This window comes from Uloborus diversus, chromosome 4 (assembly GCF_026930045.1).
Source record: "Uloborus diversus isolate 005 chromosome 4, Udiv.v.3.1, whole genome shotgun sequence".
Lineage (NCBI taxonomy): Eukaryota > Metazoa > Arthropoda > Arachnida > Araneae > Uloboridae > Uloborus > Uloborus diversus.
In genome coordinates, this window is record NC_072734.1 from 20,714,211 (window position 1) to 20,739,602 (window position 25,392).

The following is a 25,392-nucleotide window of genomic DNA, read 5'->3' on the forward strand; positions in this document are numbered from 1 at the left end:
TTAAGTAACTATAAATAAATTCATTTATTGACAGCTCCACAACACACCCTTCTCATAAAATTCCATTTGTTATTTTTTTAACTATTCTGTCATTCTTTATACTAAACAATAAAATACCTTTTTCTTCATGCTTTAGAATTATTAATAACAAATTATTTTCCTATATTGTGTGCAGTTTATTTTGTCGTACATGGAAAGAAATTTTTTACTTCTTGAAATTTCTTTCGTTCTGATGACTTGTTGCTTTCTTATGCAGCGCAACTTGAATAATTCGAGCTTCATTAGATATCACGAATAACTCAGAAGCTTTTCTTAGCCCATGAACTTCCTACAAACTCTATGCTACTTTTAATTCAATTTGGATAATCACCCTTCTACTACGAATTATTCAAGTAGTATTCAACATTGCTTAACTGAATGAAAGCTGGCTGAAAATTTTATTCAGCTATCCATTAACAAAAGGGGGAAAATCTTAAAAGAATTAGATGGGGTTTTGCTAGTGGGTGATGATCTAGGTCAGGGCTGTCCAAATGGCGGGCCGCATATGGCCCGCCTACACATATTGTGCGGCCCGCCAACTTCTTATTTAACATATTTCTTTTTTCTACATTGTATGGTATCAAGAAGTATCAGACTCCATTCTTGGTCAAGCCCGGATTCTTGAAATTTTTCCTAGATCGCTTTTTTACTCCTTTCATTGTATTGGAAGAAAAAGGTACAGGACATCTACAGGTCAAGGTCAAGCAGTCCTACCCTGGACGATGGTGTTCAAACGAATTCCTAGAAATAATATTGCCTTTCGTTAGCGGGGGGGGGGGGGGAGACAGGTAGGGAAGAGAGAAACATTACAGATAAGCAAACACTGCCTGCAATTGGTTAAAAATAAAGACTTCCCTTACAGAATCTACGGCCTTTGTTGATTTCAGAAAAGAAATTGAGAGCTTGCTCTCGTCAACTCTTCGTTGATGATATTGATCTGACTGGTTTTTTCATTAAAATGTGTGGAAATTGTTTTATAATCCTTCTGTTTCATTGTTTTATAATTGATTATTCAACTATTAATTGTTATTGTATACAGGGCAGAAGGTTATTGTTCAATCTTTTCAAACTGTGGCCCGCCAGGTGATCAGTGATCAGAATTCTGGCCCATGGGCTCCTTGCAGTTGGACAGCCTGATCTAGGTGAAATTCTTTCAGGAGTCAAAGCATGAAAAAGTTTGGCAAACCACGATCTATGCTTACAAGTACAGTTACCTTTTATGTTAAGCCAGGGGTTCCCAAACAATTCCATTTTGCGGCACCCTTGAAGAATTGGAATTTTTTCATGGCACCCTATGGGTATTCTATCATATACAGTGGACTCTCTCTGTCTGAACACTCCCTAACGTGAACATCCCGATATTCTGAAAAGATTTTGCTGGTCCCGACGAAACTCCATAGACTTAATACGTAGGTTGACCTCTCTATACTCTGAACACCCAGTATTATGAATGCTATTTTAACCCCCTTCAATTATTACCTCTCTATACACTGAACATGTTCACAGTTCAGTACTCGAGAATTCTTATGAACAAAATTGGAAAACTGAAATACCTTCACAATTTTATCACAATTATTGAATGGCAATAAAGAGAAAATGGAGAGAGTAAGAAAAAAAAACTATTTTTTGCGAACATTGCTGCATTACATGAAATCATTCAGCTGAGAAATATGAGCCGTAAGTTTCTGCCACTGAACTGCATATTTCAAAAATCCAACCATTGTATCAATTTGTATTCAAGTGTTCTAAAGTATGGTTACCTACAAGCAATATGTGGCTGAGAATCATCTGGAAATCTTTTCACTTTAACAACTGGATGATAACACCATACTACTTCGCACGAGAATATACAATGAAAAAGCTAATTAAAATTACTCTTTTTTTAGGTATTGTATCGATGACTGTATAGTAATATTTTATAGTTGAATGTGACATAAAAACTTTTTAATTAAGAAAGAAAGAAATGCAAGTGTTTGGGTCTTACTGAGTTTAATTGGGTACTGCACGTGCCGTTAATCCAAAGTTCAGCACCTTTATCTCAATAACTGGTATAACTAACTTGCCAAAGTACTGCAGTCCATTAATGCCATATGCATGCATTTTCAGTCTCTCTCTATAGTAAACACGCCATTAATCTGAACACTTTTGTTCGGTCCCATGAGTGTTCAAAAGAGAGAGGCTCACGTCCTCGGAGAGTGATGTATACATACTGAAATCATGAACACTTTGAGGCACCCACTTTGGCAACCCCTGTGTTAAGCGATAACTGCGTGAAAATTTTATGCTAAATGCGTAAAATGCAATATTAATTGATTTTTAATTCACAGGACTAAACTTGTACTTCAAGTAAAGCAATGTTTCACCTGAAGCAATTTCACGTTAACTACATAGGTTCGACAGTATTATAACCCGATTTTACAAAAAATAGCTTTAGGCACCGTCTCTTTAGCGCTATCCAATGTCTTTTGTCCACCCAACTCCCTTTTTTTTGGTGCACCAGCCACCTATGACTCCAAAAATTTAACATTGTTGCTACAAATGTCTTTTTTTTTTCTTTTTTTTTACGCAAAATAATTTACACATTTTTTTAAAGTTAGCTGTCATGTTAAAACAAAAGGAGGGGGGATGAGGATGAAATCAACTGTATCAACATGACACGTGCATACCTTTCATCAGACTATAAGATCGTCATCTGAGAGTAGTACAACAGGATCTCTCCAGTATGTGAAATAACTGAATTCTTCGGGCGAGGAAAAAATTGGCACGGGATGTCCATTCACTTTTGTGCTTGGTTTGAGGGGAGGAAAGACATGGTCCACTTGATCACTCAATCTTGTATACCTAAAGAAACAAACAAAATATTCAGAGTGTAAAAAACATTTAGAAAAGAGCAACATATAATAAACATAGCTATTGACACCAGGGGTGATTGTTACACAAAGCACAAAATTCTGTAAAAACATTCCAGAAAATTATTTCTAAATTAAAACATCTGCAGAAAATTTGCAAAATTTGAAAATGCAATCAAAAAATCTAAAACTACTCAATTAATGAAACTTTGAACTGCAACAACTCTGTGATTTGCACACTTTTGCTTAGACAATCCTTTACCATCATGTTTGTAACATTTTTATGTAACTCAAGAGGAGACTCAATGAGGGTAGATCAACATAATTTGGATCTTGGACTATTTCTTTTACTTCTATCAAGACTAGAAATGTCAACAACTATCTCATTAACAGAATCCGACTGATAAAATTCATGTAGGTTGCATTATTTATTTTAGACTATAAGGAATAAAAAGTTTTTTCAGACATACTAAACATCACAAAAGCAATTTTAAATTATGTAATGTCTGGAATGTAACGTCTTACACTTAATGTATCTAAAGTGTTTTTGTATTCAATGTAGTTTTTTTCAAAAATATAAAAAAAAAATTGCATTACTTTCCAAACTTCAACATTTTCAATAGCTGACATTGATTGCTTATATTCTAGGGAAAAAAAGAATTTGGATGAAGATTCTGTAGCAAGTTTGAAATACTTAAGCAGCAAGGAAAATAGTACACAACTGATAAATAATCTTGAAATTGAAAAAAAAAGAAACTTTGCTTCGCACAGAAATCTTTTGAAGAATATTTTTACACTTGAATTCTAAAATTAACGAAAAAAATCCTTGATTTTAAACAGATCAAAATATACTATACTAGAGAAGGTAAAAACATCTAGCCCTCTCTCCCCCCCCCCCCCTCATTTTTTTTGGCTAATTTTCAGATACGGATAATATTATTATTATCAGACAGAGATTTGCTACTTACGAAGAATGGAATGTCTGTATGAGTTCCAATTTCAATTCACCTCTGGGATTTATTGTGAAGATTCTAGTAAGAGGAATGCCAACAGCTCTGTATGCCCAAGTATCCTAGATAAAGCAAAGTTGATTCATTCAATTTTAAGGTTAAGAATTCTACACTTTCATGAATATGCATCATATATTTATTACACATCAGATACATGACCTTTTTTTAGGGGGGAGGGAGGAGAATTCTCAACAAAATTTGAAAAAAGAAAAAAATAATATATTTCCAGGGAAAATTAACAGATTGATCAAAATGTAATGAGGATTTTGTTCTTGATTGTTTCAATAATTTTCATTTCAAGTAGGTGACTTAATTAAGGTTTTTAAAATATTGCTATTATGTAACGATATAAAATATTACCTATCTTTATCAACTATATTTCCGTTACTGTTAATCGAAAGATATATGTAATTGCTCTATAAAAAAAGGGCCAAAACATTTCTGTGATTCTGAGGATTGAAAAATAGAGGAATTTCACTAATTAGTGGAAAATGCTTTATTGATTCTTCAACTCTGGGGAAACAAACATGCTTCAAAGAATGTCAGTTTTTTTATCACCAGATTAGTTATTAGGAAGTGTTTTTCCTTCATCTTGGTTTGTCACTGGTTGTTTAAATTTGTGTTTTTTTTAATTAGTGAAACCCTTTTTAATGTCAACTATTTTCATGGAGTCACAAGATTAACTTCAACAGTTTAGTTTAAATGCAGCACTCAAAAATGGTTAATTGTAGTCAAACAGAAATTCAAATAATCAATACTGTTTCAATAAAAATTGTTTTCTATTCTTGTACTGACATGATTACCGGTAATACAGTGATAAATAAATGGATTTTTAATCCTCAATTCCCTTGGATGTTTTCTCTGCTCTTGATTTTGAATTTTCTGATTAAACATTAAAAGTTTCATTCAAACCTTATTTCTTTCTTTTTGAAGTGACTAAATTGAATTAAAAGAAAGACAAACTTTGTTCTACAACATGAGAAATCTCCATGGATTCCCAGGGTTCTGTGGAACACAATTTAAGGAACGCTGGTTTAAATGATTGGCTAGCTCAGAGTTTCCCAAACTGTGGTCCGCGGACCCTCGGAAGTAGATGCCAGGGGGATCGGCCGCGCTATCCAGTTAAGACGTTAAATATAATTGTGGTTTGCCCGAACCATAGTCGATAATTAAAATCCTAATACGCCATAAAAAAATAATTCATTTGAAAAATTAACACACTAAAACTAGGCTAACAGTGCTTTGTTCACTAACTTCAAAAGTACATTTCTATTAGTAAATATGTAGAAATTTGGTGATAAAATTTTTATTCCTTAATTTCAAATAGAATTTTACTTCCATACCTCAAAATAATAATGTAAGAAATGAAAACCATGCAAGAGCTCTGACAAATATACAGAACAATGAATAAATAAATTTAAAGGGAAAAAAGTGTAAAAATACATTAGAAAGAAGTAGATTTAACAATGTCAAATCATTTGTTTTGTTTTTTTTTTTTGGAGCACGCGCCGAGGGGGAGGGATCTTTGAAGTTTGAAATTTTTCTGGAGGGCATCCCCAGAGATCTGAAGCTTGGGAACCTCTGGGCTAGCTTTTCATGGGACATGTAGTGCATCAATATTTCAAAATTAAAGTTTTAATTAAAAAATTTCAAAATAATTAATTTACTTATTGACGAAACTTACATTAATAAATAAAAAATATTGGGGGGGGGGGAGTTATTATTGTGCAGGATGCTGAAAGATTGTGCACTGAAACCAACATATGCATGCCTTCGCTTGCATGTGAAAAAGTAGGCTAACGTTATTTTACAGTATGTTTGAAGCTGAGTAGAATTCCATAAACATTCGCTATTAGTTTTAAATATTCCTCATTACAGCCTAAACAGTGAAAAACATGAAGCATATTAGGCTAAATATTTTTTTTTTTTTTAAATTCCTGAATACATTTGGAAAGTGGAATTTTATGTGCCTCACAATTGAGATTTGTGGATTTCTGCCAATAAGCAGAAAAATGACATGTATATGAAAGTGTTGAAAAAGAAATATGACTGGCAAAATAACTGCATTTGTCACCAGCTATTTCTGCTTAAGCTAATTTTAAAAAAAAAAAATCAAAAATGGGTTTCATTTTACCTTAAAACAAGCACATTACGAACATTGAATGCAAAATAAGGCAAAAGTTGGTAAAAAGTAAAAATGCTTCCACATTGATTTAATACACATTTAGCATGTAAGTCAAGAACATTCTGTAACTTTTAATGCAATATATTTTTTCACCAATATCGAATTCTAGCACGTACATATGTCAGTAACTACAATTGCTTGCATTTCATGAAACTAGCAGCTATCATTAAGAATAAATAAAAGAGTTGATTGTGCATCACATGACTTCCTTTTATGCCAATTTAATGATAATAGCGCCTTGGAATAAGCAAGGAAACACTAAATACTTTCACCCCTAGTTTCTTGCAGACCAAAGCAAAAAAAACGTTTTACACAGATTTATTTCCCCCTTATTGGCAATTTTAATGTGATTCAGTGGTTAACTTTTTAAATATCACCAACATTGGCTAAATTAAAACCAGATTTAAAAATTTAAAAAAAAATTTAAAAATCGCCAAATTTTTCGCCAAGTTGGCGACAAAAGTTGGCGGCAAAAAGCTTGGCGATATATCTCCAAGTGTTTGCCAAATTATAACACCACTTGAGTTAGCACTGAAATTAACAATGATTTTCCCGCAAAAAGGTGTAAAAGGCCCCCTTAGGAACATCCGAATGCAACCAAAAGGGAAGGTGCACAACTAGACCCCACTAGGAGTCTACGTACCAAATTTCAACTTTCTAGGACATACCATTTTTGAGTTATGCGAGATACATATGTACATACACATACATACGTCACGAGAAAATTCGTAGCAATTAACTCGGGGGGCATCAAAATGGATATTTCGGGTGTCTGTACGTTCCTAGGCTTAAATCCACGTGTGGTCAAGTCGATAAAAAAAAATCAACATTCATTCGGGGGTGAGCAAAATGGAAATTAAGGCCGATTTTTGAGTGAAAATTTTTTTGCTAATACAATACTTCCTTTTTTATAAAAGGAAGTAAAAACAAAGAAAAAGAGATAAAAATAATTTGAATATCCATTTGAAGTTCTACTTTTTCCATATTCAAAACAAAACTGATGCCCAGAATTGTTACAATAAAAGTAGATTTAGTAATAAAACATAAAAAATAAAAATACACATATGAACTAGAAGCATCAATTCAGATATTTACACAACTGAAGCACTTTCAAAAATATTTGATACACAACACAAAGAAAATAAACCTACATTTATTTTATTTCCAAATCCAGCATAAAAAGGATTGCCCATGACTGGTGGAAATAAAGTTTGGATATCTTTCAGGCAGCTTATTTTGAACTCCTCAGGTTTCCTTTCAATAACTTCCCTGAGAAAAAAGATTAAAAAGTCACTTCTGCACTGCAGTACATGTTGTACGTAAAAAAGTGGATAACATATGGCACATTCTTAATAACAAATATATAACTCTGTGCAGGAAGCTTCTTAAAGGGATTAAACACTAACTTTTCAAATCAGTTTTAAAACTAAGGATGAAATTAAAGTTTAAATAGTTACTGGCGATTTCATTTCCTTCCTTCTTTCTTTTTTTTGTTTGGGGAGGGGGAGCAAAGGGGTAGAAAGTGCTGAAAAGTTAAATGAATTATTCAAACTACAGACTTGGAACCTTTGGTATTGAGGATTTATGAATAATTCCTACAAAAATATTTATTTTTTAGTGTTTTACTCCAAACTATTAACTTTAAAAGCAATTGACTTTCAACTTAGCCATTTTATTAAGTACTAGTGGCACCCGCACAGCTTTGCCCATAATAGAAAAATTAAAAAGTCTTTTGGTTCGCCTGTATATTTACAAATAATGTATGGTGAATTTTCTCGCCAATTGGCTTGTGCCCATGTTACGGTTCCATGTTATGATAATTTCGTAATTTATCATAGTTTTTTTCTTAAAATTGGAATAGAAAAAGAACCACATCGAATTTTCGAAAAATCGCTTCGACGTGCACACCCCCATGCTACAAACTAACTTTGTGTCAAATTTCATGAAAATCGGCCCAACGGTCTAGGCGCTATGCGCGTCATAGACATCCTACAGATATCCTCCGGACAGAGAGACTTTCAGCTTTATTATTAGTAAAGAAGAACTTTCAAAGTCCATGTTTTTGGAACACACGACATAAAATTAATGCTAATTAGCATTAACTTTTTCTCCAGGCATCACCTACCATTGCATCATGATTAGCGAGAGACCCAGGTGTGCCCGCACTTTTTTAAAGGGAAAACTTGTCTGGTCTTATTGTGTTATTTCCAGTCACATTTCATATTTAGTTATGGGAAACATTTTTATTCAATAAACAGATAACTTATGAGAAGGTTTCATAGTTTTACTGTTTACTTTGACTGGCAAAACCCAAGAAATGCGCCACACAACCTCAGAGTTTTCAACCTCAAAGTGAAATTTAATAATCAAAAGTTTGTAAACATCTTTAAAACAGTTTCTCAGATAAACAGAGTTTAAAAATTTATGAGAATCAAAGTACCGAATCCTGGTTCTGATTAACTGCAAGTCAATAAATGTTTGAGCAACCAATAGTTCAGCCTAATAAAGAGCCAAAGTTCATAAATAATAAACATGAATTTTTTCTATCTGTTACTCAACTAATGGGAGTAATGAGTAAATACTGTAAGGGTTTAAAAACTAATCACTAAACGAAAAAAAAAATTAAAAAAGAAGTCATTACACCGCCTCTGAGCCTAGGAAAAATTTAATTTTGAAAGATAAAAGGAGTTACATGGTAATTCATTTTTACTTTTATATTTGGTATTAAGTGCTGAAATCAGAGCAAAATAACATGCAGTATTTTTTTTTTTTTGTTTTTTTTTTTTTGTACCATCATTATTTTCAAAGAAGGAGCAAAGTTGCCTAAGTGGTGATCTGCTTTAGTGTTCTAATTTTTGCAACGTTTAGTAGTGCTTTTTAGCATCATAACAAGAAACAACCCCCCCCCCCCCCAATGGAAGTTCACTGTGACCTTCCAAAATAATTCTTCATTTGGCACATTTTGTCTAATGATTAAAAAAATCTGGAGATAGCTATGAAACATTAATTTTCTTTTTAATTAACAATGTGTAATTTCTTTTTTTTATTAGATATAGGTTTGTTCTCATTATTTACTATTTGGTAAAATTTGTATTCCAATCAATAAATTAAGAATCTATCCCTCACAGAAATTTTATTTTGAGAACAAAATACACGACAGATGCTAGGCAAACAATTTCCATGAGCATAAAAGCTCATAACTAAAAATTACAAAGGTAACTGTTTACCTGTGAAGTGCACTAATTAATGATGTAGGAGAAAGGAGCAGTGGACCATCAGGCAAACAAATTTCTCCTTGACGAAGCCTCCGAAGATATTCTCTTGTGATTCTAGCTTGCCCAATAGCACGTGCAGATAAATACAAGAATTTGTAGTCATTGCTTTGAATTTTTGTAAAGAGTTTGGCAACACCGAGTTGAGCCCAGCTGTGTCCTACCATGGGTAAAATGTGCCCAAGGACATCTGATCTAAAATGTAATAATTATGTAATTCAAACTAAAATTTTCATGAACATATAAACATTTTGAACTTTTATTATTAAAGACAAAATGAAAGTCAAAAAAGAAAATTTGCTTCAATACGAAACAGGATCAAACAATCAGGGCTGGATTTGGAAGTGTGGAGGCCTCGGAGCAACGACGGAGTGGAGGCCCCTAATCAGGATTCGAAAAGATCATAATTTTCAAAAATATCCGATACTTTGATATTGTTAACGCCTCTGCGCGGGTCCCCGAGCGATAAGGAGCAACGCTTGGGGTCTTGGCTTTGCCAAGCAACCCTAAAGCCCCCATTGTGAGAGGAGCGTGGGAAACCACCCCTCGGAGATGCACTTCCAACGTTGTAGCTAGCGGATGCAGCCATAGGGCTCTCGCTCCCAATCCCTTGTAAGGATACATGCGTATCCTAGTCTTACTTTAATATTATGCTCATACTCTAATTGTAAATAAATTTAATTGTTGTTGTTTTAACCACGACTCATCAATGCAGTCAACATTCTCAATATACAGTCCACTGCTGGAAAATTAGTTTTTCCCCCTGAAGCCAGGCGGCTTCAGATATATATCCGAATATTTTGATAAATATGTATATATCCGATATTTTCAACCCGTGAAATTAGGATATTTTGTAAAAATTTTATTGTGGGGGGCCCTTTGTTGTGGAGGCCCCAGGGCAGTAGCCCCGCCTGCCCTCCCTTAAATCCGGCCCTGCAAACAGTTTAAAATAAAAATAATAATAATAAATAACTATTAAATATAAGTCATTACAGTGCAATGAATTAAAGAAATGATAATTTAGAAAAACATATTACTTAGTAATTGTGCCATCAATGTCAGATATCACAATTTTATCATCATAATTCCATAAGAAAACTTGGCAAGTACATTTAGTTGTTCCTTGATATGCAGTAGTAACGCTAAACACAAATTCATTGGGACCTTCCTTTAAGTTCAAGTTGGCCTAGAAAAGTTTCAGAAAAAAAATTCATTTTAAATCTAAAATAGTAGAAAACAAACAATACAGTGAAACCTGTGTACAACGATACTTTCTATAACGATAACCTGTCTATAACAGTTTTTTTTTTTTTTTTTTTGGCCCCAGCAAAATATCAGCATGAATAATCAAACTGTCTATAACGATAACCTGTCTATTACGATATTTTTTTAGGTCCCAACAGTATCGTTGTAGACAGGTTTTTACTCTATGTAGGTCATAAAACTACAAACTTTGAAAAAGGAATTCAATTTTAATCATATAATAAGATTTTTTTTTTAACAATGATAAGGATGAAGTTAATTTATTTATAAGAATGGAGGCATTACATTTTCAATCTTAAATTCTAAGAACGATAGAGGCAGAAATTAAGAGGACTTGTTCAGTTTACATTACTGTTGTAAAATGTCATGAACCAACAGGAAAAGGCTATTCATAGAACATTTTGTAAACATTAAAAGAATTTCAGTTAAAGAAACAGTTCAAATTATGTTTTTATTGGATAACTGTTGTCCTAATTCTAACAGTGATTTAAAGGATCTCTTGACTGTTTGGGGACTGTTGTCTTTGTTTTAATGGCAATATTAGCTATCATTTCTCCAACTTACTTATGAGAAAATTATGAGTTTATGTCACATGACCTGAGTTCATTTTTTTTTCATCAGGGAACAGTACAACAATTGCGGTTCCTGGAGCAGCGTGGAACACAGTTTGATGGGGGTTGTGAGTTTCGAGGGGTGTGTTGACTCGATTCAAGGAATAGGAATTTTAGGTATTAATGTCCTCATTAAAATAAGGGTTTTTATTGACTGTTGTCACCATTATGATAGCGAATTTTACACTAAATTTAACCTCTTTTGCTCAGGCCTAAGCATTGAACACGTGTCATTTGACATTACTTTTATTTTTAAGGTAGACCGTGTAATGCTGTGTGCAGCAGTCAGTCTTTTATAAAGAAAGACAATATTTAACAACATCTACTATAAATATTCTGTTCTTGACATTTTCGAGACATTGTACAATTCAGTTTTTAGTTTAGAAAAATTTTTGATACTTAGAAAAAAAACTATTTTAACAAAAAAATCAGAAAGAAGAAAATGCAAAAATATTTCTTTTTAAAATTCATTTATAAATGAATTTAACATGAATAGTATAATTCATGTGACATTCATTTACATTTTCTTTTTTTTGCCAAAGAGTTTATTCTTTTTTTAAATGTTGAAGTAATTACATGGAAAAATACACTTACTATTTGTTCAGATGTCAATCTCAAAGACTTCTTATACTTTTCTGTTACTACTTTCTCAATTTCAATCTCAATTTCAGACTCTTTGGCACTGGGTGGTGTTTGAGCAACAGTTTCAGGTGATATGCTACTTGGTAATTCTGATTTTGCATCCTCTGTTACTAATTGTGGTAGGCTAGTAGAAATCACATCACTATTTTAAAACAAAGCATGAGATTAAAATTTCAATAACTCAATTAAATTCTTGTTTTCAAACGCAGTAAAACACTAATCTAGTTATATGCATACACATATGTGCAATGGAAAATAAAATTCTTGCAATAAAATATTTTAAATGAAAAAATAATACATTAATAAAACCAATTAAAGCAAGTCAATAAATAAAGGCCTCTATAGAAAAAAAGAAATACTTAAAAATTAACTCAGTATCAAACAGTGATAAATATTTTTGCCAATGATGATCATAATGTAATTTGATTTCTGTAAGGTCATTTCCATCTGGTCCAGCAGCTAGACTGAGCATCACGCAACCAAGAAAGCAGTTCCAAGCATGGAGAGATTGCAAGTTTGCCAGATTGGCTTTTTTTTTTCTTTTTCTCTTTTTTGTATTGTCTGACTTGAAAAAAATTGTCTGGCTTCATGACTTTTTTTTTTTTTTTTGGATTTTGACAGTACAAAAGCGGCTTTCTAATCTTGGACTGATTATGATTGAATGTCAACTGGCAGTTAAATGCTCTGAAAATGTTTCTCAATTCCATAATTGAATATTTTGCTGCTAATGAAAAAGAATGAAATTCATTGGTAAATGAACTGTTAAATTAAAGCAGTATTTGCTTCTAAAAACTCTAAACGGTGGTATTTTAGCATTATTTTATAGCGCTGCATATTTTCGACCCCAGTTTCAGTCATTATTTGTTTTCTCAACGTGGTGCTAATATGCATTTCTAATGTATTTTTGTAACAAACATATCACAAATTTGTTTTGTAATTGCATATTTGTTTTTGCAGTATAAGAAATGCTATATTCAACACGACAGTAACTAGAATTAACATGCTTTAATCAGAAAGCATAGATATACTTCAAAGAAATATTACAAAGTATAAGTAATAATATGAAAACAATTGAACATTACAAATGCTTGGTCCTGCCTATTTGAAACTGGCCTCAGTTCTGCATTGGTAAAATTTTCACACTGGACTTTTTTTTTTTTTTTGTTGTTGTTCTTTTTAAAACCAGTGCTTCAGAAATTAACTTTTCAAAACATTGATGTGCTTGCTTTAATGCATAAACACTGGAATGAAATTGAATAAGTTCTTTTACAACATTTAAGGAACTTACGTAAACTTCACTCTTGAAATATGAACACATGAAAAAACAATGCACTTTCAAAATTACCTTTTTGAACTTGCAATATTTATAGGACTGCTACTAGGGACACTACTTGAGTTTGAATGAACTGTATCATAAGTTGCTTCTTCTGAATTATCGAAGTCCATGTTTATCACAACTTCTTTTGTTTCTTCAACGAAAACCGATTCAGAATGGGAATCTTGTCTTTCCGACACAGTTTTGGTAACTGATAATACAGTTTCTTCAACAGTTTGTTCAATTGAAACAGTAACACTTTCAGTTATTTCCTTATTACAAGCATTCTGTTCAGTAATTTCTTCAATCTTTCCTTCATTTGCTTCCATCGAAAATTCTTCGACTGGGGGCATGGCAGCATCCTGAAAAATAAAATACACATATCAAGAGCACATATTTGATATTTTTTATTGCCCATGCTTTATACCGTACTACCCCGCACCAGCCCGCATGCTGAAAAAAAAGTGAGGTAGATCAGCGTGCACAGAAATTTAAACTTTCAGCATGCCAGATAATTCAGGGTTTATTTTGCAACAAAAAAAAGTAGACTGAATTTTTATTTTATTCAAATAAGAACACAATTATTTAAACAAGAGGTAAGAAAAATTTAATATGTGTTTGATGTTAATGTAAGCCCCTATTGATTAAGTGATGTGCCAATAAAATGATAGATTCAGAAGAAATCACAGTAATTGTGTTTCATTTAGAATAATTTTAATAAATTGTTTTAAATTCTAATTACAGAGGTAAAATTACTTCTTCATTAATTGAATAGCTGTATTAAATTTATGTAATTATAAAATATTTAATTTTGGGACCATAAATGTTTGCTTCTTTTTAATTCAATTTTTTATAAAATTATTTGCAACCAATTTGATTTTTCTTGTCAAAATAATAAGAACAACATCAATCAATATTTTAACGAAATTTAAAAGTCTATCACAATAAATTACTATATAGAAGGTTAATTGAAAACCTGCTGAATCTCCGAATTTTGTAGCATGCCTGTTGGCTGATGTGGGGTAGTACGGTATACAGGGTTTCCGTTTTAATCTGCAAGATCTTTATTTTCTCAACCGTTAGTTCTAGACGTATACCTCCAATTGCAAAAATGTTAAAATCAGATGCAGAGTTGAGATATTGAGAGTTTGAAGTAAAAATAAAAATAAGTCAAAAAATACAAAATTTAACTTCTTCTACCGGCCCAAGGTCCCCTTACTTATATTCAGGGAAATTGTCTCCATTGAAAGATCATTCCAACAGAAAAAGTTTGACATTAGTATGACCAATATTCACCAAGCTATGAAAAGCAGCGTTTTGGGATTTACACCACTTTACACTCACCACCAATAACACCTTTTGGGGGAAAATATAGCGGTTAACAAGGGTTTAAAATTATGTGTGCATATAGTATGATTTTTCAAATTATATGAGGTTTTGCTGTGTGCTTTTACGTATCATGGCATAACATTTGCATTTATTTTGGAACAGCAATGAAAAATATAAATACTTATTTCATTTACTTCGACAACCTGACATTTCTCTGAAAGGGCAATAAGTAACAATCTCATCTTTTGTATGGTCCCTTAAAACTTTTAACTTGAATATCTCCTTGAGTTTGAGTCGCACAAATGTCAAGTTTTTTGTGTCAGTAATAGTTTTCAATAGAGATTATTTCTCCAAATATTAAGTATACATCTAGGACTAACGGTTGCGAAAATAAAGGTCTTGCAGGCTAAAACTGAACACCCTATATATACACACAGGGTATTTCCAAAGGGGCGGTTTTCAAAATGGAATGGATTTATCACCAATTAGTCCTTAACAGATATTAAAGTCATCCTTGGAATTCCTAAAATTCTGATGATAGGTAGCATTACAGCTTCATATTGTTGTGCATGATGCAAGCACAAGGAAATTCATTAGTGCGTTTGTCAGTGGACATTTGTATAACCATTTCGCCATTTTCAAAGCATAAAACTGTTGTATTCTTCATAGCAAAAAGCGTAGTCTGTGACAAATGTGAAAAATATTGAAGAATGTCGCCGCTAATTTTCGTGCTTCTGTGAAGACATGCAGTCACAGCCAAAGGTGGGCATTTTGTGAACATTGTCTTCTAACAAATGCTGTGATTTCTCACATTTGGTGAAAAGATACGCAGTGAATATCAACTGGCAAAAATGTTTTCAACACAAAAATGTATGTTTGAATGTAAAAAAAAAGTTACAACTTTGCACATTCATCCTGCAAGAAAGAATTTAATATATGTCAATGATCTCTTGTTAATCTACTTGAAAAACCATCAGTCCATTTTGAAATACCCTGTATATAAATAACTGTTGACTAGTAATGGGTTCTGGGCCCAGCTTGACTGGTCTTTGACAATTCATAAACCCAACAAAGATCAAAAGCTCTCTAAAATAATTCAGCTCATTGCACATGATAGCTACTCCTGAGAAACAACTACAAATGCCAACAACTATATTGAAGAAACAATACAATGCATTCACCAAAATATAATGCTGATATTTATTGCCAATTTGGAAATAAGCAACTTTAGGGTAAAACTGAACGTGATTATCAAACTAAAACATGATTTAAATCTCATTGATTAATTAACATGGCATGAACCAAACAAAACAAAACAACAAAAAAAAAAGACACTGAAGTCCTAATAGTGATTACTATAATTCAATAACTAGATTACTTAGAACTACAATTGTGGCAGTGAGATGCAAAGGAATTAAGTGGACTGGTTGGGAAGGAATTAAGTTGGAGAAAAACCCATTTGAAATTCAGATCCTAGAACACTTTCATCAAGATTTTTTTCCTAAATCACGCTGTGTAGCAGAACCTACGAGAGCTACCAGTACTATCCCTTGCAACAATGCAGAAGAGAGGTCATCCTACCATTTGTACAGATTATCTCGAAATTTTTAATTTTGGAAGTTGTATCTCTTTGCTTCTCACTGCCTCACTTAAAGTTAACCTTAAAATATTATCTCACTAAAATGCTTTCCATAGCTCGAAATAATTTTCATAAGTTAATTATTCTCAGACTTTTTTTACTCTCATAAAAAAAGTCCTTTCTAAGAGTTACTTATTTATAATAGCATTTAAATACTAATGATAAATAAAACACAATTTAACTCAAATTTTTAATTTACCTCACTTTCTGCCTTGTTCTCTTCAGACCTTCTCCAAGACCACCATGAAGAATAGGATTTTTTCTTTTTCTTTGGCATATGTTCATTTATGAGCTGATTGGCAGTCTTCTGCAAAATCAAGACAGCACAAAGTTAATTTAAAAAAAACAGGCTATTTTCCATTTGAAAGTGCATTTATACCAAAACAAAAGTATTTTACAATTCTACTTTCTCTCTCTCTGCTCCAGTGTTAGATTATGACTGAAATTGGAGATTAACCTAGACCGGCATTTGTAAACGGCACAGGAAATACAAGGAAAAAGTATTCTTAAGAAAATTAATCAGGGTGTTTCAAAAATTATGATCTATTTTCTTGACCAGCATGTTAAATGAAGGAAAAAAATGCAGTGAAACCTTAATAACTAGAAACCCCAAGGGAACACGAAAACATGTTGACTTATGCGGATGTCACCGTACTGAGGTTCCGTAGTTTTGGATACCACTATTAATAAATCCATAATTTTTGTAAAGTGATAAAAGCTTCATCAGTCAGGTCTGTTAAAGTAAAAGTCCTGCTTATACTTGCTTGAAAAACATGTCCTAGTGCCTTCTTTTTCTAAGCAACCGGTACATTCATCCTACTATTCTCTAGCCTTTTAAAATTGCACTAACAGCGCAGACTGTTTAGGCTGAACTGCCCTGGCTAAAAGATGGTATTCACTAAAAGAGTTTTCCAGAAAAGGACTGACAGACAAAGAAATCACAGTGCAAAATTTTGAGAAAAGGTCAATATGAAAGAATGTTTGCAGCAAACATTGGACTATAATAGCAATTGGATGTCGACTTATAGGGTTTCTGCAAATATATGTCAAGTTAGAGAGATTTTCGCCCATTGAAATTAGCAGTGGGCCAACCATATCTTTACTAATAATAAAGCTGAAAGTCTCTTTGTTGGGATCTCTCTCTGTCCAGATCTCGGTCTGTGAGGATCTCTGTGATGTGCATAGCGCCTAGACCGTTTGGCCGATTTTCATGAAATTTGGCACAAAGTTAGTTTGTAGCATGGGGGTGTGCACCTCAAAGCGATTTTTTGGAAATTCGATGTGGTTCTTTTTCTATTCCACTTTTAAGAACAAAATTATCATAAGGTGGACGAGTAAATTATGAAATTATCATAACGTGGAACCGTAACATGGGCACAAGCCAACTGGCGAGAATATTCACCATACATTATTTGTAAATATACAGTCGAACCAAAAGATCTTTTAATTTACTATTACGGGCAAAGCCGTGCGGGAACCACTAGTGAAAAATGTCGAGTTACCTAGGTATTCATATTATGCCTGTATTGAGTCACCGGAGTTTCACTGTACATGCACAGATCAAGGAGCATGTATACATAGGAATTTAATAAAGTTCAGCATGTCAACTATGCACCTCAACGCAGAGACTAACCCCCAATGGAATGGGACACATCCATGTGTTGATCAGCTGTGATGACTGCTTCCATAATCCTTTCACATAGCTGATATGCAGACTTGCGACTTTAACCCTGTATGCAAGGGATTTGATGTAACCTCAAGTAACAAGTGAAGGGCAATATATCAGGTGCATTTCTTAGCTTAGAGGCTGTTTTCTGTAATTTCGAGTCATATGTTTTACCACCCAATTTACAGAATACAATGTTTATTTTTTCTTCTAAGAAGAGTATTTCTTCAAGCACATGTGAAAGAAACCAATACAGTAATATTTTCATGAAAATGGATCATTATTTTTGGACTACCTTATATTGAGTTAGGTTGTCTACATGGAATACCTGTACAAATATAGTTTACAATAAAATTTGGCTCAATATTCATCTTTGGATGCAGTTATGTTATTTTCATTATAATTAAGGAAACTTTTTTTAAGGTTTATAAATTAACGGACGGATGTATCCTTTAACTCAAGCATTTTGGTACTCAAGCATAAAAGTTATAATTTGACTGAAATATTTAGCATAGGAAATACTCTTTTTGTGTATAAAACATAAATGTAAAAATAAGCTGAATAAACTAATACCTCGGGCAGTGGCCTTTGAAACATAATGATGGATGTTAGCATTGATGCAGCTGTTGACCAATTGTAGTACCTACATTAAAACAAAAACAAAAAAATAAATAAATAAATGCTATAATACACATACATAATATCATTTATACAGCACTCCTTTGGTTTAATAATTTATCTTGAAATTTTCAATTTTCATTGCTAAATGGCATTCAAGTTCCAATAACCAAACACGTGAAATTTCGACCAGTCAATAAAAAATAGATGCATAACTTCTAGCAATAATAATCTAAGTATATGTAATAAAAGTCTTAAAGAAGTAATAATTTTGAAATTTCAAATTACCAAAAGCAGATGTAAATTGCTCTTTGTTCCCCATTGATTTAATTTGTTCCTCATTGATTTAAGATTGTTCCCCTTTGAAACAAAATACCAACTTTTTAGTCCAATGGTATTAATAAATGATAAAGGATAAACTTACAGTAATTTATTCTTTATAATAATTGAAATAGAACATTCCAAGCAACAAATATAAAATTGCAATGCTTGCTTATATCAGGCAAGTTGATAAAAAATTGTATGCCTTAACATAAGTGCAAAAATCCACGGAATAAATTCTACAGTTATGTTCTTTCCCACAAAATAAGAAACAATTCATTTGCAACAGTACCTCTCAAAAAATGACACTAAGGAAACTGCACATTTTGTTCCTTAAAGAGGTGTCTCTTTTTTGGAGGTTTATAGTTTATGCATGCAGCGTATTAACTTACTACCAAACGGCACGACCTTGAGGGTCACGGATTTTGACAAAATTCTAGAAAATAGGTCAATTCCTACGAGATATGAATCCGGGTAAAGTGGTTTGACTGCATAGGCTCTAGTTCGGCTGCAACGGGGGTCCAAAGTTGATAATTTGGATTCAGAAATGCAATGGAGTTCTCTTTAGAATTGCCTTTTTACCTATTTGTCTGCTATTGTAATGCAGTATGAACCATTAGCGTGCACTTAACTTTGAATTAATTATGTTGTATACTAATTTTTAATAAATGGTTCTCAAATTTAAATGGGACACTACTTTTAATTTCAAAAACTTGAATGGCAAAATAACATAGTAACAGGATACTTATCGTTTGCAAATGAAACTAATTATTTCGTTTTATATTAATCGTCTGCCAGTAAAAAGTATTTATCGTTTGCTAATAATAAAAAAAACACTTTAACTGGATATTTATCGTCTGCTACCAAAAATATTCCGCAATGATAAATAAAAAATGGGTTAAGAGAAAAAACCTCTGATTTATTGCACACAGTACATAAAAAAAACAACCAAAAATACAAGATTGTTTCGACTTTATAAGTAACTTAAATAATGCCATTAATAAATAGGTGTTATCTCTTCCACACGTTGTACTAACAAAAGACGCCTAAGGTGTTGGGAGAACGAAAGATGTGCCTTAGTCTGAACTTCCAATGGAAACGCCATTGCATTTCTAGGGCCAAACTAGAAACTTTGGATCCTCGTTTCAGCCAATCTAATGCCTATGCAGTCAAACCGCTTTACCTGGGGTCATATCTAGTGGGGAAGGACCTATATATAGAATTTTGTCCAAATCCGTGAACCTCAAGGTCGTGCCGTTTGGTCGTTAGTAAAAATTTTGCACCAACTTTATTACCATTTAAAAGATGAAATGCTGAAGATGTTTAAAACCATGATGTCCAACTTTCACCTGTTGATTTTTAGACAAAAAGTGAACCTGGATCTCCAACAAATTCAAAATTTTTTCGCTCATAATTCCATTAATTATTATGATTTTTTCTCTGTAACAGTCCCTCAAACTGAGAATTCCTTATTTACAGGAAGGTCCCTAATCAAATGGAAAGGGACCAGGAAAAATGTACCTTAAATAAAGGTGTCTATTTTTCAAAGTTTTGTCTTAAACGAAGTACGACCACATAAGAATGTTTTTAAAAAAAATTAAAAACAAAGCAATACTTAAGGAAATAATCTGTACAGAACAAGTAAAATCATACATAACATTTTCAAAAGAGTATTCCAACTTACTTCCCACCAATGCGGATGACAAGACTAGGATCATTCAATATAGCTGGGTTTTCCGTAAACTCGTCAAAAGTCACTACAGAGTGCAAGAAACGTTCCTCTGGTATATCTGTTTCAGGGTCCTGCAGGCCACCACACAGGGACATAGCTATATCACTATAAGGATAAGAAATGCTTTCACATTTCTCTTTGCTGAGAGGGAAAAGGAAAGGTTAATGCTAAGGAAGTGGGAGGGTAAAAACATAAGATAACAAGAACTAAAAACAAGGACGGATACAAGGGAAGGGGGGGGGGGCGATCGCCCTCTCCTTGAGAAGAGATGAAAGGACTATCAATATATTTTCGACACTGAAGTTCCAAAAAACGTAATTTTAGACGATCTTCAATGTTACAGAAGCTAATTCTAGTCTTGAAAGCACAATTGTAGCACATCTCTTAACACTTGAGTGATAGAGATCCGAACTCCGTACAGGATTTTTTAAAAAGTTTCAAAAACTTAACTTTAGACAATCTCAGATGATATTAGATGCACAGTTCAATTTTAAAAACTTTCCTAGAGAAAGTCCCTGAAGTCCCAAAAAAAGCAACTATAGGACACCTTTGCTGACGTCAAGGAAAGGGAAGGAGTTTAATACACTCCTTCCAGAATATTTCACAAACGGAAGTTCCAAAAAAAAAAGAAAAAAAAAGAATTTGAGACGATCTACCATGATGCAGCTGTGCAGATGTAAGGGATTTTAGAAAGAGCGTATATACATCTGAAATCAATCGCCCCCTCCTTGAATACGTTCTGGATCCGTCCTTGACTAAAAAGGTACTGGAAAACTAATAAAATAAAACATCACAAAAAACGGATATGTAATTTGGGGGGGGGGGAATCAACATATCAACATTATAAGATGCAAATTAAATATGGAAATAAAAACTGAATTGCAAATAATACAACTTAAGAGGATTTGAATATTTAACTGATAATGGGAATACAACAAGAAAAATCAATTAAGAAAATCTTACAAATTTATCAGACTACATTTATTAAACGTTCATTAATTTATTATTAAACATAATATGCATATTGCAGAACAAAGTCTTTTATCTGACTGAAATGCATAATTTTTAACATGGAAGTTTATAAATATCATTTTTTTAAGTACTTGCATATGCAGGCTAGGGCATCTGATTCAAGGTCATGGGAGGTCACTGTGACCTCCCAAAAACATTCCTTATTCAGGAGGTTATGTATGATGATTCTGCAAATTTTGAGACAGTATTGCACAATTGCTTTTTTTTTACTGATGCCAAATGCCTCCCCTCATTAGTTGTGGGTATGCATGCATGTTCATTCGGTAAAACTCGGAGTTCATTCGACAAAATTTCCCCCTCCAAAGAATTTAACTTCGGGGAGTCCCTGTGGGCTGATAATGAACTACAAAACTATAATAGCTTGTTTTGCATCTTTTGACTTAAAATTGTGGATCAGCTATTAATAAATTAAATGCAAAGCAAGAAGGGGAAAAAATTGAAACTTAACTTTGAATGAACAATATTACATATCTAGCTAAAAGTTTATACAATTCAATAAATCAACTAAATATTTCCCACAATACAGTGGTCAATAGATATTTGAACTGACACAGAAATCAAGAACATAAAGAGTTGTTTTGATACATTTAATACAGAAACAGTTAGAAATATACTTAAAAGCTAAAGCTATAAGCAATGAAAATTTATTAAAACAGATTTTTAAAATTTTACATTTTTACAAAAGTTGACAGAATCTCATACCTGAAAAATACACAAAAATTTTAGTCAACTGATATAAAATCAGATAAAATGAAATCATTACCTGAACAGGTCCAGAGATAATCGCTCATCACTATCTGAATCTTGACTTACAGGGCCGACAAATCCCTCCACAGTCTGGGGAGAATGAGGCAGAGAAGCGCCCTTACCCGATTCAGTGTCTTCATCTTTTACTTGTGCGGAGAGATTTGAATATGTTGACCTTAAGTGGAATAAATAAATAACACAGCTTTAACTACTTATACATGCACTAAAACTACGGCAGCGAAAATGCAGTTTATTATTTATTCAATTTGTATAATCTTATAAAACCAACATTATCACATATAGATAAAAATTTATTCAAAGCAACACAGTCATGTTGAATTTTCATATGCTTTGGTTAGGCTTCTCTTACAGTGCTTGAATTGAAAAGTTTTGAAATGTAATGAAAATAACAATAAATATCACTATTTACATTTAAATAAAGTTATTTTAATGTAACAGCTGTTGATCAATTTTGAAAAACAAAGAAAAAAGAGAATATTAGCATTAACAGGGTTTATATCAGTATTGCACATTAAAACTCATACTCTTTACCGACTGTTATATTATTACTAGAAAATCACCCATCCAAGTATGGCAGGTGAAAATGGCTTCTACATTTGAAGAAGGCAATTGCCTGTTTGGTGATATTTTGATAATTGAAATTTTGTTCCTATCTCCAGTGTATTAACCCACTAGATTAACTCCATTTGACAGCATTCATTGTTGACTACTTTTTCGTTTCTTCATACCCCTGAAAGGCCTGAAATAAAACAGTCTTAGCAGTAAAACAGTTAAGTTACCGGATCCAGTTCGGTCTTGACACAGTAAAGCCTTTCCTTGCATGTTTAACTTATACCAAAACATTTTATCAAATTATCATGCCATGGCACGAGTTTCATTGATGATGACATCAGGAGCGTTACTCGATCACTGACTATTATATATACACTAGAAAGTCGCCGAAAATTGCTTCTACTCTTCTACATTTGAACGAAGAATTTGCCTGTTTGATGATACTTTGATAGATAAAATTTTAACCCTAACACCAGTGGATTAACCCTAAACTCCAGTAGGTAGTGTTCATATTGTTGACCATTTTTTCATTCCCCTGAAATGGTACAGTCTTACCAGTACAACAGTTAAGTTACCGGAACGAGTTCAGCCTTGTCACAACAAAGATTTTCCCTGCATGTCAAACATTACCAAATCATATTATCAAATGATCATGCCATGGCTTGAATTTCATTGTTGAAACAAGTGGGGTTACTTTATCATCGGCTATTATTTATATGAGAATATGAGGCTTATTTTTAAACACTCATAGTTCTGGTAAGTTTTATGTACATAAAATAAATTTTGTCAAGTGCCGACAGTTTTACCAATAATTCAATACGAAAATCATATGCTACAAATTCATTGGCATTAACATAAAGCATAACATTAATTATAACACTAACTTGAACTTAGGAAAATACAGGGCTGCAAGTTCAGGATCCAGTTCATCGGAGTTCAATTCAGACAGATAAATGCCTTCACTCTCAGGCATGTGCCTTATCTTTTTGGTTGAACGCATGAAATTCAGCATTCCACCCAGCATTGATCTCTTCTCCGCATCTAATTGAAACACACACACAAAAAAAATGTATTGATGTATTTTGTCAACACTTATCTTAAAAGAACATACTTAATAGGCATTCAAAATTATTCACGGAATAGCCCTGAAACTAAATAGACTTGAAATGAACCAAAAAAAGGAAAAAATTTTTTTGAAAAACATTTTGAAAACTTAATAAAAAAAGTCGGCTTGACCAAGATGCAAGGTGGGCAGCTGCCCCAATGGGCCATTTCCCCTCCCATTTTTCAAAGTTAATGATTAATCAAAAAATAATTTTCACTTAGCGTGGATTGATTCAATTCATGAAAATAAAAACTAAATGTTCACAATTTCAGAGAAATGGGCTTTTTTCACATTATTATTTCATAAGAATTGAAATGGAACTTTGAATTAGAAGCCCATGGGAAGTCTATAGTGGATATCCATCTCGATTTTTGATACCATGTAGCCAATCTTTTAATTAATAATGATGTTAAAATCCAATAAAAATACAGCCCAATTTTAGAAAGAAAAAAAGGCAGCATTGGAGACACCCCCTCTACCAACACACTTGCATCTCTATTTTTTTAATATACATGCTACCTAAGATTATGTACATATGTGCACATAGAAAGAAAAATGTAAAAATTTTGCATACCAACAGCACTTTCGTCTTTATTTTCTTCTGTCTCACAAGCTGTTTCACTGGCAGCATTATTGGGGATACCTGACTCACTCAACTTCCTAGGAACATTTGGTAACTGTCCCCACCCCCAACTGGGGGCATTGGCATCAGGACTGCCAGATTCTATCTTTTGATTTTCATATTCCGTATCTGATTTTGGACTAGGAGGTCTTGATGAAATAGGACTAGGAGAAGAAAAAAGCATATGTAAGTAATTGTATAAAATAAATTCATGATTAAGTCTGATTGTTTTATCTCAAAATTCATCAAATGTTAGGGAAGAAAGTGATGAATTTCAAATAATAATAATAGTGATAATGTTAATAATTTGATACTTGTTGTTACTGCTTTATCTCAAAATTCATCAAATGTTAGAAAAGAAAATGATGAATTTGGCTAATAATAATAATGGTGATAATGTTAATACAGTCAAACCTTGAAATCGGGACACCCGGATGTCACCTCACCTTCCTAAAGACCCAAACTTACGACACATAGTTTTAATGTTTGGTAACTCCGGATTTCATGGCAGGGTCGTATTTTGATTTCATGACAGGGTCGTATTTTGAAACTCCGGTTACCACGACGCTTTATGCCATTCAGACAGTTCTTTATGAATGAAATCCTTGCAGTAAAATACTGAAAACATATGGAGAAGTTTATTGTATCATTTTCTGCAAAGCGATAAGGCAAATTTTTTTACACCCATGCACTCAAGGCTATCCCCTACTCCCTCAAGAAGTGGAAACCGCGAACCAGCAGGGAGCTTGTCTTGAAAGCCCTGGGAGACTTGAAAGCCTTTGACATTTGGGACAGTAGAAAGGAATGTAAAGCTACCTAGTA

At 32.9% G+C, this 25,392-nt stretch overlaps 1 protein-coding gene across 1 annotated transcript in view; it reads right to left on the bottom strand.

Annotated features, from left to right (window-relative positions):
• The window catches only part of LOC129219781 (phosphatidate phosphatase LPIN3-like), a 103,862-nt gene that overhangs the window by 3,656 nt on the left and 74,814 nt on the right, over positions 1 to 25,392 (bottom strand). The window contains exons 5-17 of the mRNA XM_054854081.1: positions 24,523 to 24,734; positions 23,728 to 23,884; positions 22,287 to 22,445; positions 20,444 to 20,632; positions 18,394 to 18,463; positions 16,354 to 16,461; positions 13,217 to 13,548; positions 11,824 to 12,013; positions 10,393 to 10,541; positions 9,311 to 9,550; positions 7,235 to 7,352; positions 3,857 to 3,960; positions 2,706 to 2,880 (exon numbers count right to left, since the gene is read on the bottom strand). Of these exons, the coding sequence (XP_054710056.1) occupies positions 2,712 to 2,880; positions 3,857 to 3,960; positions 7,235 to 7,352; positions 9,311 to 9,550; positions 10,393 to 10,541; positions 11,824 to 12,013; positions 13,217 to 13,548; positions 16,354 to 16,461; positions 18,394 to 18,463; positions 20,444 to 20,632; positions 22,287 to 22,445; positions 23,728 to 23,884; positions 24,523 to 24,734 (2,197 nt within the window). The 3' untranslated portion in view covers positions 2,706 to 2,711. The remainder of the gene's footprint in view (positions 1 to 2,705; positions 2,881 to 3,856; positions 3,961 to 7,234; positions 7,353 to 9,310; positions 9,551 to 10,392; positions 10,542 to 11,823; positions 12,014 to 13,216; positions 13,549 to 16,353; positions 16,462 to 18,393; positions 18,464 to 20,443; positions 20,633 to 22,286; positions 22,446 to 23,727; positions 23,885 to 24,522; positions 24,735 to 25,392) is intronic.